At 38.1% G+C, this 12493-nt stretch overlaps 2 protein-coding genes across 5 annotated transcripts in view; both read right to left on the bottom strand.

Moving 5' to 3' along the window:
- ADGRG6 (adhesion G protein-coupled receptor G6) overlaps positions 1 to 12493 on the bottom strand; it is a 107365-nt gene that overhangs the window by 42532 nt on the left and 52340 nt on the right. For all 4 annotated transcript variants that reach the window (XM_083731610.1, XM_083731607.1, XM_083731608.1 and 1 more), the window contains 4 exons: positions 5713 to 5798; positions 4973 to 5025; positions 4814 to 4873; positions 271 to 413 (listed from right to left, as the gene is read on the bottom strand). In XM_083731610.1, the coding sequence (XP_083587736.1) occupies positions 271 to 413; positions 4814 to 4873; positions 4973 to 5025; positions 5713 to 5798 (342 nt within the window). The remainder of the gene's footprint in view (positions 1 to 270; positions 414 to 4813; positions 4874 to 4972; positions 5026 to 5712; positions 5799 to 12493) is intronic.
- Positions 5816 to 11901, bottom strand: LOC310841100 (uncharacterized protein). The gene is made up of 2 exons (XM_083731613.1): positions 6697 to 11901; positions 5816 to 6271 (listed from the first exon to the last, which is right to left on the bottom strand). Exon 1 carries the CDS (start codon positions 11358 to 11360, stop codon positions 8466 to 8468), a length of 2895 nt encoding a protein of 964 aa, XP_083587739.1. The 5' UTR covers positions 11361 to 11901; the 3' UTR covers positions 5816 to 6271; positions 6697 to 8465.

The raw sequence follows: 12493 nt of genomic DNA, 5'->3' as shown, positions 1-12493 counted from the left end.
TTGTCTTTCCTCAGGCTAAAGAAGAGTTTTTTAATGACTCAGCAGTTTTGGTTCAATGGTGCTATTAATACTATGACATGATTTGTTTGATCACAGTTCACTACTTTAAACACATTTTTTATAAAAGCATAATCCGAAACAGCACTTTCAAAATGTTTTTTATGTTTTAAAAAGCAAACTTTTCTTACACAGTGAATAGAAACATGTTGGAATTATAATATTTTTTATTAGGCAACCAAAACACCGCAAAGGTGAAGCTTTTTTACTTACCAATTGGATTAACATCCACTTTATCAAGTTTCAAGCCATTTCCCATAGTCTCATTGCTGCTTTTGAGTTTCTTCTCTATCATATGCTTTTCTAAACTTACATTGCTGGAAGAATTGTAAACCAGAAGAGCCCGGACATCAAAACTGCAAAGAAAATTGTCCAGTTGCTGAATCAGAATAAAACTGGCAACAGGTCATCTTAAATATGGAAGAAAAGCTTAATCATAGTATCTGCATTCTATCATTCACCAAAAATAATGAAGAAACTCCTCCATGGGTTCAACAACATTACAGTTTGTCATGTTAGAAATGCTGCCGTTTTTGCAATTCCTACCTTCATTCCTAGGATTTCACCTACTCTCCTGGAAAATAGGAATTAAAAGTCTTGCAAAAAACCAAAAACAAAAAACCCCAACTTACCTCAGGGAAGAAAATGAAATGCCAAAAAGTTATATAGGATTATTTGTAGGAAGGGGATAAATGGTAGGAGTCAAATTTCTAGCCAACTTTTCTTTAAAAAAGTGTACATAAGCCGTTCAAAATAACACAAACTTCAAAAACCAGCACATCCCAAATTAACTGTATACAATCAAACTAAAAACACAGTAAGATTCACAACATACATAACAGTCAACATCCAAAGAACAGCATTAAAAAACCCTTAAACAGACTGCTGAAAACAGCAAATTTCCATTGTGTGCCAAAAAGAAAACAGCAGTGGAACCAGTAAACTTCCTTGGGAATTTTGTTCAGTTGAGCTGCTCAGACATAATACTAAAGCACACTTTAGCATTTGGAGAAGGATCCTAGGCAAGAATTGGGACAGCACATTCCCCCTGGTGTGGTTGCAAGGAAGAGTTTGGAAGCATTTATTTCTGTTTTAGGTTTAACCACAGTTTACCATGTCATTTGAAGTGGACAAACTGATGAAACTTAACTATGGTTAGCAGAAACAAGTCAACTTCACACCTCAGTTTTATATGTTTTGCACTGCACTGAGTTCTTTTTTAATTGAAGCAAAGATAATGTCTGGCACTCAGACTGATACTTTCTCACCTAAAAAAAATGCTCAGCTGCAGATCACACAAAATACCAAGGCTTGAATCCTACATTTCTGTAAACAGACATCTGCTCATCATTTGCTCCTGATGAGAGAAGAGTAGAGGGGCAATTTTTCTATTTAGTTTCATTGTGCTTCCATTGAAATCAATGTGATAAATTAGTCATGACTTAATAGAAGTAGCACTGATTTCAGTAGGAGTGAGGGGCTCATCCAGATTTTTTAAGCCATGTCCGAGAGGGTTTTGTTTTGTCCTTTCCCAATAAAACTTGTGTTTTACCTCTGAATTGGAGCAAATGGCAATCCGCAGAAAACCCGCTTGAACAAGGAGCTTTAAAGCCTGGACCTGTGCCTGGACAGCACAAAAGGAAGCCTGGATGAGTTGTAAGTGAAACTAAGGAAGGGCTTCAATGTAGCACTAAATATATTGCTCTGTTAGCACAAGCATTTCTGGTTGCTTGATTCAAGGCTATCACCTCTGCTTTCCCTCTGCAAAGTTTCATGTGTTCTCCCAAGTGCCCCCCCCCCAGTCAGTCTGAGGGGGTGGAGGAGGAGGAGGAGGAGGAGGAGGAGGAGGAGGGAAAGCCCATCTGCACTAGCAGAATCCCTTGTATGGGCTTCCACTGGAAGATCTTATCAGGAGATTCACAGGAGGTTCACAGATTCCTAATCTCTTCCAATACTCTTAGTTGAATACTTTGACATTCATTGTTGTTATCAACATCATATCTATGAGTCAAGGATACCTACTCTTAGGAATGAAGTTTATTTATGAATATTTATTCAAATAAATTTATTTATGAATGTGGCGCTGTGGGTAAAACCTCAGTGCCTAGGACTTGCCGATCGTATGGTCGGTGGTTTGAATCCCCACGGCGGGGTGAGCTCCTGCTGTTCGGTACCAGCTCCTGCCCACCTAGCAGTTCGAAAGCACTCTTAAGTGCAAGTAGATAAATAGGGACCGCTTTATAGCGGGAAGGTAAACGGCATTTCTGTGTGCTGCGCTGGTGCTGGCTCACCAGCTGCAGCTTCGTCACACTGGCCACGTGACCCGGAAGTGTCTTCGGACGGCGCCGGCTCACGGCCTCTAGAGCGAGATGAGCACGCAACCCTAGAGTCGGACACGACTGGCCGGTACGGGCTGGGGTACCTTTACCTTTTACTCTTAGGAATGAAGTATCTGAAGAAGTGTGCATGCACACGAAAGCTCATACCAAGAACTAACTTAGTTGGTCTTTAAGGTGCTACTGGAAGAAATTTTTTTTGTTTTGTCTTAGGAATGAAGTTTATTTATTTATTTATGAATGTATTTCCTTATTACAGATATTTATACCCCACTCTATTAATCCAGACTTTCAGAGCAGCTCACAGTTAAAACAATTCTAAAAAGTATTTTCTTGTAAAATATGCAGTTTTAGGAAATTGTTCTTCAACAGTTTGTTAAATATGACTGGTGCTTTTATATGAGTGGGTTGCTGGTTAATCAGTAGTAAGAACATCTATTCACTGTAGTAAGATTAAACATAGACCATGGGCCTAAAATATTATAATCAAGTAGGGTAATTGAAGCAAGCACATGTTTATTGAGCTGATAAGTAACAACCAAGTCGAAAGACTGCAAAGCTGTTTGCAAAATAAAATGGGGAATCTACACAGGGAATCAGAGGAGTCCTTAGGAAGATGTATTTCTTACCCATGTGACCCAATCTTGGTCATATGGTTACACCTAGGATCTGTAGGATCTTTCAGGGAAAAGCAGCAGCAGCAGGAACAGAAATGTGTGGCATTACTGTGATGTCAAAAAGGGCATGGCATCAATGAATTAAACCAATACACATGCAAATGATACTTGTGTGTGAAAGTGTGGAGTCAAAGAAACTACAGTGGTACCTTGGGTTACAAACACCTCAGGTTACAAACACTTCGGGTTACAGACTCCGCTAGCCCAGATGTAGTACCTCGGGTTAAGAACTTTACCTCAGGATGAAAACAGAAATTGCACTCCGGTGGCGCGGCGCAGCAGGAGGCCCCATTAGCTAAAGAACACACCTCCGAAACGAATTAAGTTCGTAACCAGAGATACCACTGTACCAGAAACAAATGCCCTCATCATCATATTAATCTTCATTTCAACTCTGCTCTCTAGCAGGACCCTTGATTTGGGAAACAGAGAAATACTGAAATAGGAAAATTAAACATTACACATTACAATAAAAACCAGCTAAATGTCACCATCTTATTCAGTTAATAATTAACTAAAATTTGTGTTGTCACACTCCTGCTGTCTAGACGTATTTTTAGGCTGCACCAGGTGCTGATAAAGACATGCACTTTGGGACTGGGCAAACATGCATCTGTCGTTGGCTCATACATAGTGAGCAGTATGTACTTTGGATCACTTTGGTGCCGATTACTAAGTGATGTAAGATGACCAAATATTTCTATATTGTATTTTCCTTTACGCTTCCTGAGGATGTAATTTTTCATGTCACTTCTTTCACTACCCCTGTGTTTGAAGAGTTCAGTTTCTAATTATATGGGTTTTCTTACTGAGAGGATGAATGAATAGGGCTTTTTTGAAGGTAGCTGTGAAGCGCAAGAGAATAGAGCAGCAGCAACAAAAAGTAGAAAGGTTGAAGGCACTTTAATTTTACAAATTAAGCAAAGGTATAGATTCAGTTTGCATTATTCTGTCAGAAGTGTGGGAAGTGCTTCACAAATGGCCTCTTCTCACCTTGGTCTAGGACCAACTTGCCCCTTCAGATGAAATGCCACCCACTGAACTTCTCTCATTGTGTAATCCCATGGTGCTGGGAGCAGCACATGTGAATATCACAACTTCGTGAGAAATATGGGTCTTTCCTATTGCCCTTCCTGCAGAGTGTCAATTGAAATCAATATGGTTCTACATAATTTGTCCCATCCATTTTGATGGGACATTTTCCACTGGTGTGGGACCATAGAATAGAGTGTGAATTTCCATGCTGCTACTACTGCTGCTTTGTGGGTGGGTGTGTAGGCCACTGAATACAGGAACCACAATGATGGGACCAAATGTATGCTTCTATACCATCTGAATGCTGCTTTCTAACCTTCTCAAACAGGACCCATACAACTGGCCCCATTCACTGAATTTCCTTGTATCAAACACAGAGCAGCTTGAAAAAAAGAACAGCTTTGCTGGACCAGGCCAGTGGCCCCTCTAGCCCAGCATCCTGCCCTCAGAATGTCCAACCAGATGCCCATGCAAAGCTTGCAACCAGGACCTGGGGAGTGGGGGGACAACACTCTCCCCTCCTGTACTTTCCAGCAACTTGTACGCAGAAGCATAATGCCTCTGATCATGGGCAGCATGGAAAATATCTCTCACACTGCTACCCAGGTAAGTGTAAATTGTCCGTCACATTCTAAACAATTATTTCAGCACCTGATGAAATTAACAGGATTATCTGAATTATTTTGGAGCCCATCAACGTAATTTTACCTTTGATCATTTGTGCTTCTCTTTTCCCTTACTCCTTCTTTCACAGTACTCAGCTGAACGCTACAAAAACAAGAGACACAAATGTTGAGTTTGAGGGGAAATAACCTTACCCAAGAGAATGGTAACTTGTCTTTTGTTTCACTCGTAGCAAGCATTTACCTTATATTGACCACATATACAGTGTAATTCCAATTCTGAAAGGTGCGATTTAGCTGGAAAACAAAAGGACAACATCATAAAGGTTGAAAGACATGTACTATATGGCAGAAATGTACTTTAGCATTACAGTGTTGTATGATAAAAGCAATTTTGTGCCAATTTTGTATGTGTGACCTTGTGTGAACCTTCAGAGTGAACACCACATTTTTGTCTTGAGCAATAGGTCAGTAATAGCAAAAATACCATCTTTAAAAATTCTGGAAAAATAAGGCAGAGATCCATGCTCAACAAATACAGCAAGACAACAATGAGGAAATCACAGGCATATAAAGGACTCTGCACGTAGAGACTAATGTACAAAACTTTATCCTGTCTGTACCCTCACTATAGCCATAAAATACTGAATCTAGGTTAGAGAAAAGGAGAGATCTCAGATTTTACAGCATAGTGATAGTCACAGAAGTATGTTGTCATCCCCACTTTTGGACAAACTATATGGAAGCTGTTATCCTACAAATGCAGTTGCTTTGGTCAAGTTAACCAAGGATGCAGCCAGAGTGCCCATGAACAGAACAGACTGGCTGGGGTTTATGGGTACTGGATTCCGGAAACATCCCTACATTACAGCATGCCTTGGAGAATAAGTTCTAACACGTGCATTGTTTTGAATTATGTATTTGTTAAATTGAATTTGAATAATAATGAGCAGAGGAAGAGGTTTATAGAAAAGCCTAACTTACCCATTCTGCAACTGCATTCTGAACACTTGACTCTGATTCAAGGTTGGAAGTATAGACAGTAATGGCAATTCTGTAGAACAGTCCCCCTATATATTACAAAACATTGTAAAAGTTAGAACCATGATACATGTTTTATAGCAGCCTGCAAAAACCTGTTTGAAAATGTATTGAAATATATAGGGTGGTATCCAATGAACTTGTCCAGTTTGTCAAAGAATTTCCACTCATACAACAGAATTCTCCCCACCCCTGATCTGTTCTAAGGGTTTTCCCCATATCTTCTGGGGCATATTGGGGAGATGGAAAGTGAGCACAGGAAGAGATGGGGAAAATTCTATCACACAAATGCAAGTCCTTGCACGAACAAGACATCTTCACTGGATGCAACCCATAGCTTAGTCAGACTATATCCAAGTTTCGATTATTTTCATCGTGAGCAGATGAAGCTTAGATGTGCAAAGACTGCAACCCAGTATCACCAGATAGAATTGGAACAATGATAAAATAACCAATCAAAACACATTGCCAACTATGCCATTAAATCTTGATGCTGGTAATACTTGAAATAGTAGACTGCTGCCACGTAGCCCAACCAACTTTTAGACCTAAATTTTGTTTTCTAATAGGTCAAATTTGCCTGCAACTATAGATTTACTCTGGCTTTTCATAATAAAAGCCAAGGAGAAAAACTTTGCATCATTCAGGTTAACAGAAAGCTTGTATAACATTGCTATAATTAACAGTTCTATTAACTACTATTTTTATGTGTTGTGGTAACAGTTAACTAGTATTTAGCAATTACCTTAAGTATTAAATATGTTGATGATTAAATTATCTTTTCATTATACTAATAAAGATAATGTTTTACAAATATTGGGCCATTGCATCAATAGTAGAACATAAATAAATCAGAATTTAAAATATGATCACTCAAATTGCAAACTCCTCCTTTGGCTGTTTTTATGATCTATTATAAATATTTACATCCCTGAAGCAAAAATTTATCTTGTTTTGCATAATAGGGCCTATTGCTCTATGCCAGATAAGGTGAGTCAGTGACTCAAAACATGATATACTTGAAGATACGAATCTAGTAACATAAAATATACAGTGCAGCTGTGGCAGTCTGTTTACTTTCAAGACAGAGATAAATTTGATTCTTCATGGCAAAAGTGACAACAACCAATGTGGAATTGTGGTTAGTGTCAGCCCAGGACCTGGGAGGCCAGGGTTCAAATCCTGACTAAGCCATGAAGCTCATTAGGTAATTTTGGGCCAATCACTATCTCTCTGCCTAAGCTAAATGGGAAATCTGTGGCCCACAATTGCCATCAAACCTGACTATTGTGTGATGCAGGCCTAAAACATCTGAGGGACTACAAGGTCCCCATTCCCACTAAAGCAATAATATGAAAGGGTCTAATAACCAAAGCCTAAACATATTTATTAGAATGGGAGTGTATAATGTTCCATAATAGTGATTGAACAGCCTAGAACCTGTGAGTGAAGCTACAACTGAAGGAAAACCCATGGGATGTACAGGTTCCCCACAATGAATATGACAGTGCATGTGATCCCACCCCCCACCCCCAATGTATGGATCACTATCACACTGGACTGGATTAATAGCATTTGCTGAACCAAACACTACTGATGGTCTTCTGTCACATCATATATTTGGACACTTATAAGAGCCCTCAGTGATGTATGAACCAATTTCTACGAAAATCACACTTCTGCTTCAGTGAAAAACACTTCTGCAATTAGGTTAGGTGGAGATACAGAAATACATGATTAATTATATCATACTTAATAGAAAAGCTATAATAAACCATCTATAAAGTAGAACTAAATTGTTTAAGATGTATCACATGGTGAGTGAAAACATGTTTCATTGAGGTTAGTATAGAAGACTCTAGCATCTCTCAGGAGACTATAAAATGACAAAATCAAAAGGATTCTTAAGATACAATTTAATTATTTGAAATTATGTTTATTTTCTTTTGTAGATATTCTAACTATTGTAAAATATCAAGGGGCAATCTAAGCAATTTAATATAACTGTATTTATGTATAATTGCTAGGGTTTGATTTACCTTGCTGAATACATTCAACAATGTTCTGGCGGTAAACAAAAATAAAACCAGAAATGTTTTCAGGAGCACAGACCAGAGCTGTGTTTGTGTAGCAGCATCCATAGATTCTCCACTCTCTCTCTCCTCTCCCCCAATCAAGGAGAGAGGGAGAAAGATACAAAAATTAGCTCTGTGTATCCCTGGATGTGGCAACCCTAGAGAAGAAAGGCTGGGTGGGTGGAACTTAAAAGCCTCACATGCAGCCCCACATTTGATCAAACTGTATTTTCTTTATAAAATATATGCCTGTATGCACAAGTATACACAGAGAAACAAACCAAAATGTGCATGGGCAGAATAGGTGAATCAAATATATATGATTGTCATAATAGTCTCCTCAGAGTTTTTGTAGTTAGTAGATTGGATGATAGTGATTAGAGTTACATACTAAAGATCTATATTATCATTACTAATCTTTTTTAACATGGTGTAAATGCACTCCTAATCAAGTTCACTTAGCCTCTATTCCTATACACATTTACCTGGAAGTATTCCCCACCGAACTCAATGGGAGTTACTTCTGAGTAGGCATGTATAGGATCACACTGTTAAAGGCTTACAATACTATGTGTGGAGTCTAGTCTAGTCCTAGTTATTCTAAATCAATTTCTACAAAATCTAACAGATGGGTGATTGTTTTCTACATCTACTTTCACACTTTGACATACTGTGCTTGACCTCAGGTCCACATGGGCAGTCCCGGTCAATGAAGATGTTGCATAAAAAACAAGACAACAAAGATTTGGGAGAGCTGGTGCTAGGACTCAGTGTTGTGTGGGCTACAATACTTTGGTTTGCTTTAGATGTCACATTGGACAAAAAAAAATCATGAGTCACCTTTTCCACCGAGCCTTGGGTTTGCAAATTATGAAGGAGTGTCATTCCAATTGTTACATTTGTGCTGTTTAAGGTACTTTCATTAAAATGAATAATGGATTCAAGAAATGGAGGTGACTCTCCTATCACATCTGTTACCAGTGAAATTGTTGGTTCCAAAAAGGAATGGTAGGTTGTTTTATCATAATCCAGGAAGTTTTCAAAAGATCTGGAAATTGTCCAAATGTATAAATCAGTAGCATAATTGTTACTAGGATTGAAGGAGGGCAATACTTTGTTTGCAGAACTATAGGTATGCTTGCTAAAGAGATGCATGTTCCAAACTGATTCCTCTCCTGAAATGGTAGCTTCTATATTAGGCTTAATACTTTCATGATCCACATCACCAACAACTATATCAACATTTTCTAGCTGAAGCGAAGGGGTATGTTTGTTTTCTGAATCTTCCAAAGGTTGTTTTTTATTGACAGTTATATAGCTTTCATTCAGTGGGCTTGTTTGTACGTTTAGGACTTCATTCCATGAATAGCCCAAATCAGGAGACTTTTGACCAAGGTCACTTAGAAGACTTCGTGAGATTAAAGGTGTTGACACCATCAGTGCTGCTGAGTGGCTACCAAATTGCACATTTATTAGACTCAGTGCTGAAACTGTACAGGCACTTTCTGTACATGGAGGCATAAAAGTTTGTGTTAATAGATCAGTATGATAAGGGAATGCATTTATTATATAGCCAGCTTGTGTTTTATCCAAAATTTGCTGTGTGGCTAACACAGCAGTACTTTTCAACTTGACATACAGCATATCAGAAGTACTTATTTGCAAATGCATGGAAGGCTGAATCACAGGTATTTCTAATGAAGTCAAAGGAAAATAAAGTGGAGATTCATCGTTCATGGACACACTTATGTTAAGAGAAAGGTCTCTTTTTGTTTCCAGTGGAAATGTTCTTTCCATACTTTCTGAAATCCTTGACGAGAGTATCGGAACAACTGAACTATGCTTCTCTCTATTCTTTTCTGACACAGAAGTAGAAGTGTTTATTTGTTCAGTTCCATGGTCCACTGTGCTATTATTAGGGGTAGTTTGCATGGTGATGTCATCTGTTTCTGTGGCAGGCAGTAACACTCCTTCTGTTAGGGAAGAAACTGACTGGCTGAAGAAGAGCTCCCACCTTTCTGTAGAGTCCTCAGAAGGCACTAGAGGATCTTTTCCCAAAATCCAATTATCTACATATTGTATTGGACGACTCAAGTCACCAGGCTTCCAGGACTTACTGATTTTATCCATCCGTTTAGAATCAATTGTGGGAAGAGTCATGTCATTATGTGGTTTATCAGGTTCACTGTTTTCTACATGTCCAGATCCTGGAAGCTTATTTTCCAAGGAAATTAAGGAAAGAGACATGGAGTTGGTATAAGCAAGAAATGTATCTGGGAGTTCAAATTCATCTTCTGGAGAAGAGGCCTCTACCACCTCCTCTTCAGTTAGAGGTCTAAATAAAACACCTTTTAAAGAAGCAGTGTTTAAAGTTCCATGATACAATGATGAAACAAAAACAGTCTGTTGAATTTCTGAGTGTGTGTCTCTTTTTGGTAAAACAGCTGATAAACTTTGCAATTCTGTACTGTATTCTGCTGGCAGGAAAACTTCTGTTGGATGAATTATGGGCACAACATCTGGAAGCCAGGCTTTCATGTTTTGTAAGGAGCCAGAGGGATTTGCACTCTGTTTAAAAACTTGTTTTTTAAAATGTACTGAATTATAGTCTTTGATGTAATTAAATTTTGTAGGCTGTAGTTCACCAAAAATATAAAACCCATTTCTAATAGAATCCTCTTGTAGAATTCTCTTTGTGGGCTCCAGGTAGACATTTCCAAGTGACCTTTTTTCTAGTAAGTCTACCTTTGTTTCTTGAAATAATTGCATACGGTGTGTATAAGAAGACTGGACAGAAAGAGATGGAAGCATTTCTTCTGAAATATCAGAAACAGCTTGATTGTATATTGCAACTTCACTCAAAGACTGTAAGAAATTGTAAGCATATTTATAAGCAGAAGAGAATGTGTAGCTATTTGTTGATAACAACCACTGAGTATCCTCTGTGGGTTGATGAAAAATACTCTTGCTCAGAGAAGGAAATAAAGAATCTGATTTGGGATCTTCTAACTGAGGTGTCCAAGTCCATATTGGCTCTCTGTCAACACTTTCACTCTGTTGAAGAGGAAGTACCATGTTCCTGATATGATCAAGAGGGATAGTTGGTATTTCTCTTTGGCTACTACTCTCAATTAGCAAACTTTTAGAATGCCCTGAAACGTTATTAAAGATGGAGTACTTCAAGGAAGAATTATCGTCTATGTTTACTTGTTCTGTAAAAGGACCCAAGATATTCACTTGAGATATTGACAGCTCCTCAGGAGCAGATGATGTGACCTCTGGTGTTGTTGGGATAAAATAATTGGGTGCATTTTTTCTCTCTGGACTTTGTTCATTTGATGCAGATTTACTGGCATGAAGAGGCCTCTGCTTCACAGGCCATACTATTGGAGTTGAAATAATTCCTATGTTTTTGACGCCTCTGATCTTAGAATCTTCCTGCCCTTGTAGTATTGGCTGAGAGGAATCAGCTGAACTTCTCTTGACTCTGAAGACCACTGTAGCAGGAGCTTTCATTGCCTGCAGGTCTGTATATAGTAAGCCATAAGGTTAAAAGATCAAAAGGGTTACTTATGAAAATGAATTAGCTCTCCCTCAGATCAGGCTTAGAGACTGATCTTAGAGGCTTAGAGAAACAGAGGAACTCTCTCTTAATTTAGTAGGAACTGCACTGATGTATACCAACTTTGAGTCTCCTCTGATATTCAGAGACATCAAAAACATAAAAGGGGTATTGAATAGTTACTCTGCTCACTGTAAATATCAGCAATTCTCACCGACCTAAATCATTCAATAACATTCATAACTTGGCCCTATGGTTTTTTAAGGATGAGTTATAAACAACCATCACCTGCACAAGAATAGCTGTATTCTAACAAATATACATTAGTTAAAAACATAAAATCAAATTAAAACAGATTTTTTTGCATAGGTTTATGACGTTTCATGAGGGGGGAAGTACAGGACAGTTTATTATCACAGTCTACTTGATAGAAATGTTAGAATTCAAAAGCAACAAGCATTTATTATCAAGAGAACCCACGTTAATCTGCTATCTCCTGATAATTTTTGTCTCCTCAGAACTGCTCAAGAAGTAGCATTTTAAAGGCAGCCCTTAGTAGTCTTTCATCATGAAATGACCATGGCTGATTTGATATCCTTAACCTTTATTAAGTTTGAGCACCCATTTTAGTTGATTTTTATCTGTTATTACTTTGCATTAATACGTTGGCATGTTTTTGTCATGCAACCTTTTTTACTGTCTCACCCATAGTTTTCTTTGCTACGTTTTGGTCCTTATTGCATATTTCAGATGTAAAGCCCACTGGCAGTCTCCAGCTCATGCTCTATCCTGGTTCTTCTAGGTCTCAGCCTTCCACTTATTTCAACCCCTTGTCTTTCTCTAAATTTAGATTCTATCCCATCTTTTCTGACAGCTGAGAAATCCCTTCTAGCATATAACAATGATAAAGAGGCAAACCCTGATCGTACTAATCTTTAAAAGGTGTGGCATCTTGTAAAACGGCCTTTGCCTTTTTGTTGATTTATATTGTTTTTACATATTTATTCCTAAATTGTTTTGCATTTTGTTACTGCTGATAGTTTGTTTGTTTTTTACTTTCAAAGCAGTATGAAATGATATAAAAGTA

The sequence above is a fragment of the Podarcis gaigeae genome (assembly GCF_964106915.1).
Source record: "Podarcis gaigeae genome assembly, chromosome: 3".
Lineage (NCBI taxonomy): Eukaryota > Metazoa > Chordata > Lepidosauria > Squamata > Lacertidae > Podarcis > Podarcis gaigeae.
The sequence above is the reverse complement of the archived record's forward strand: the minus strand, read 5'-3'. Positions and strand labels throughout refer to the sequence as shown.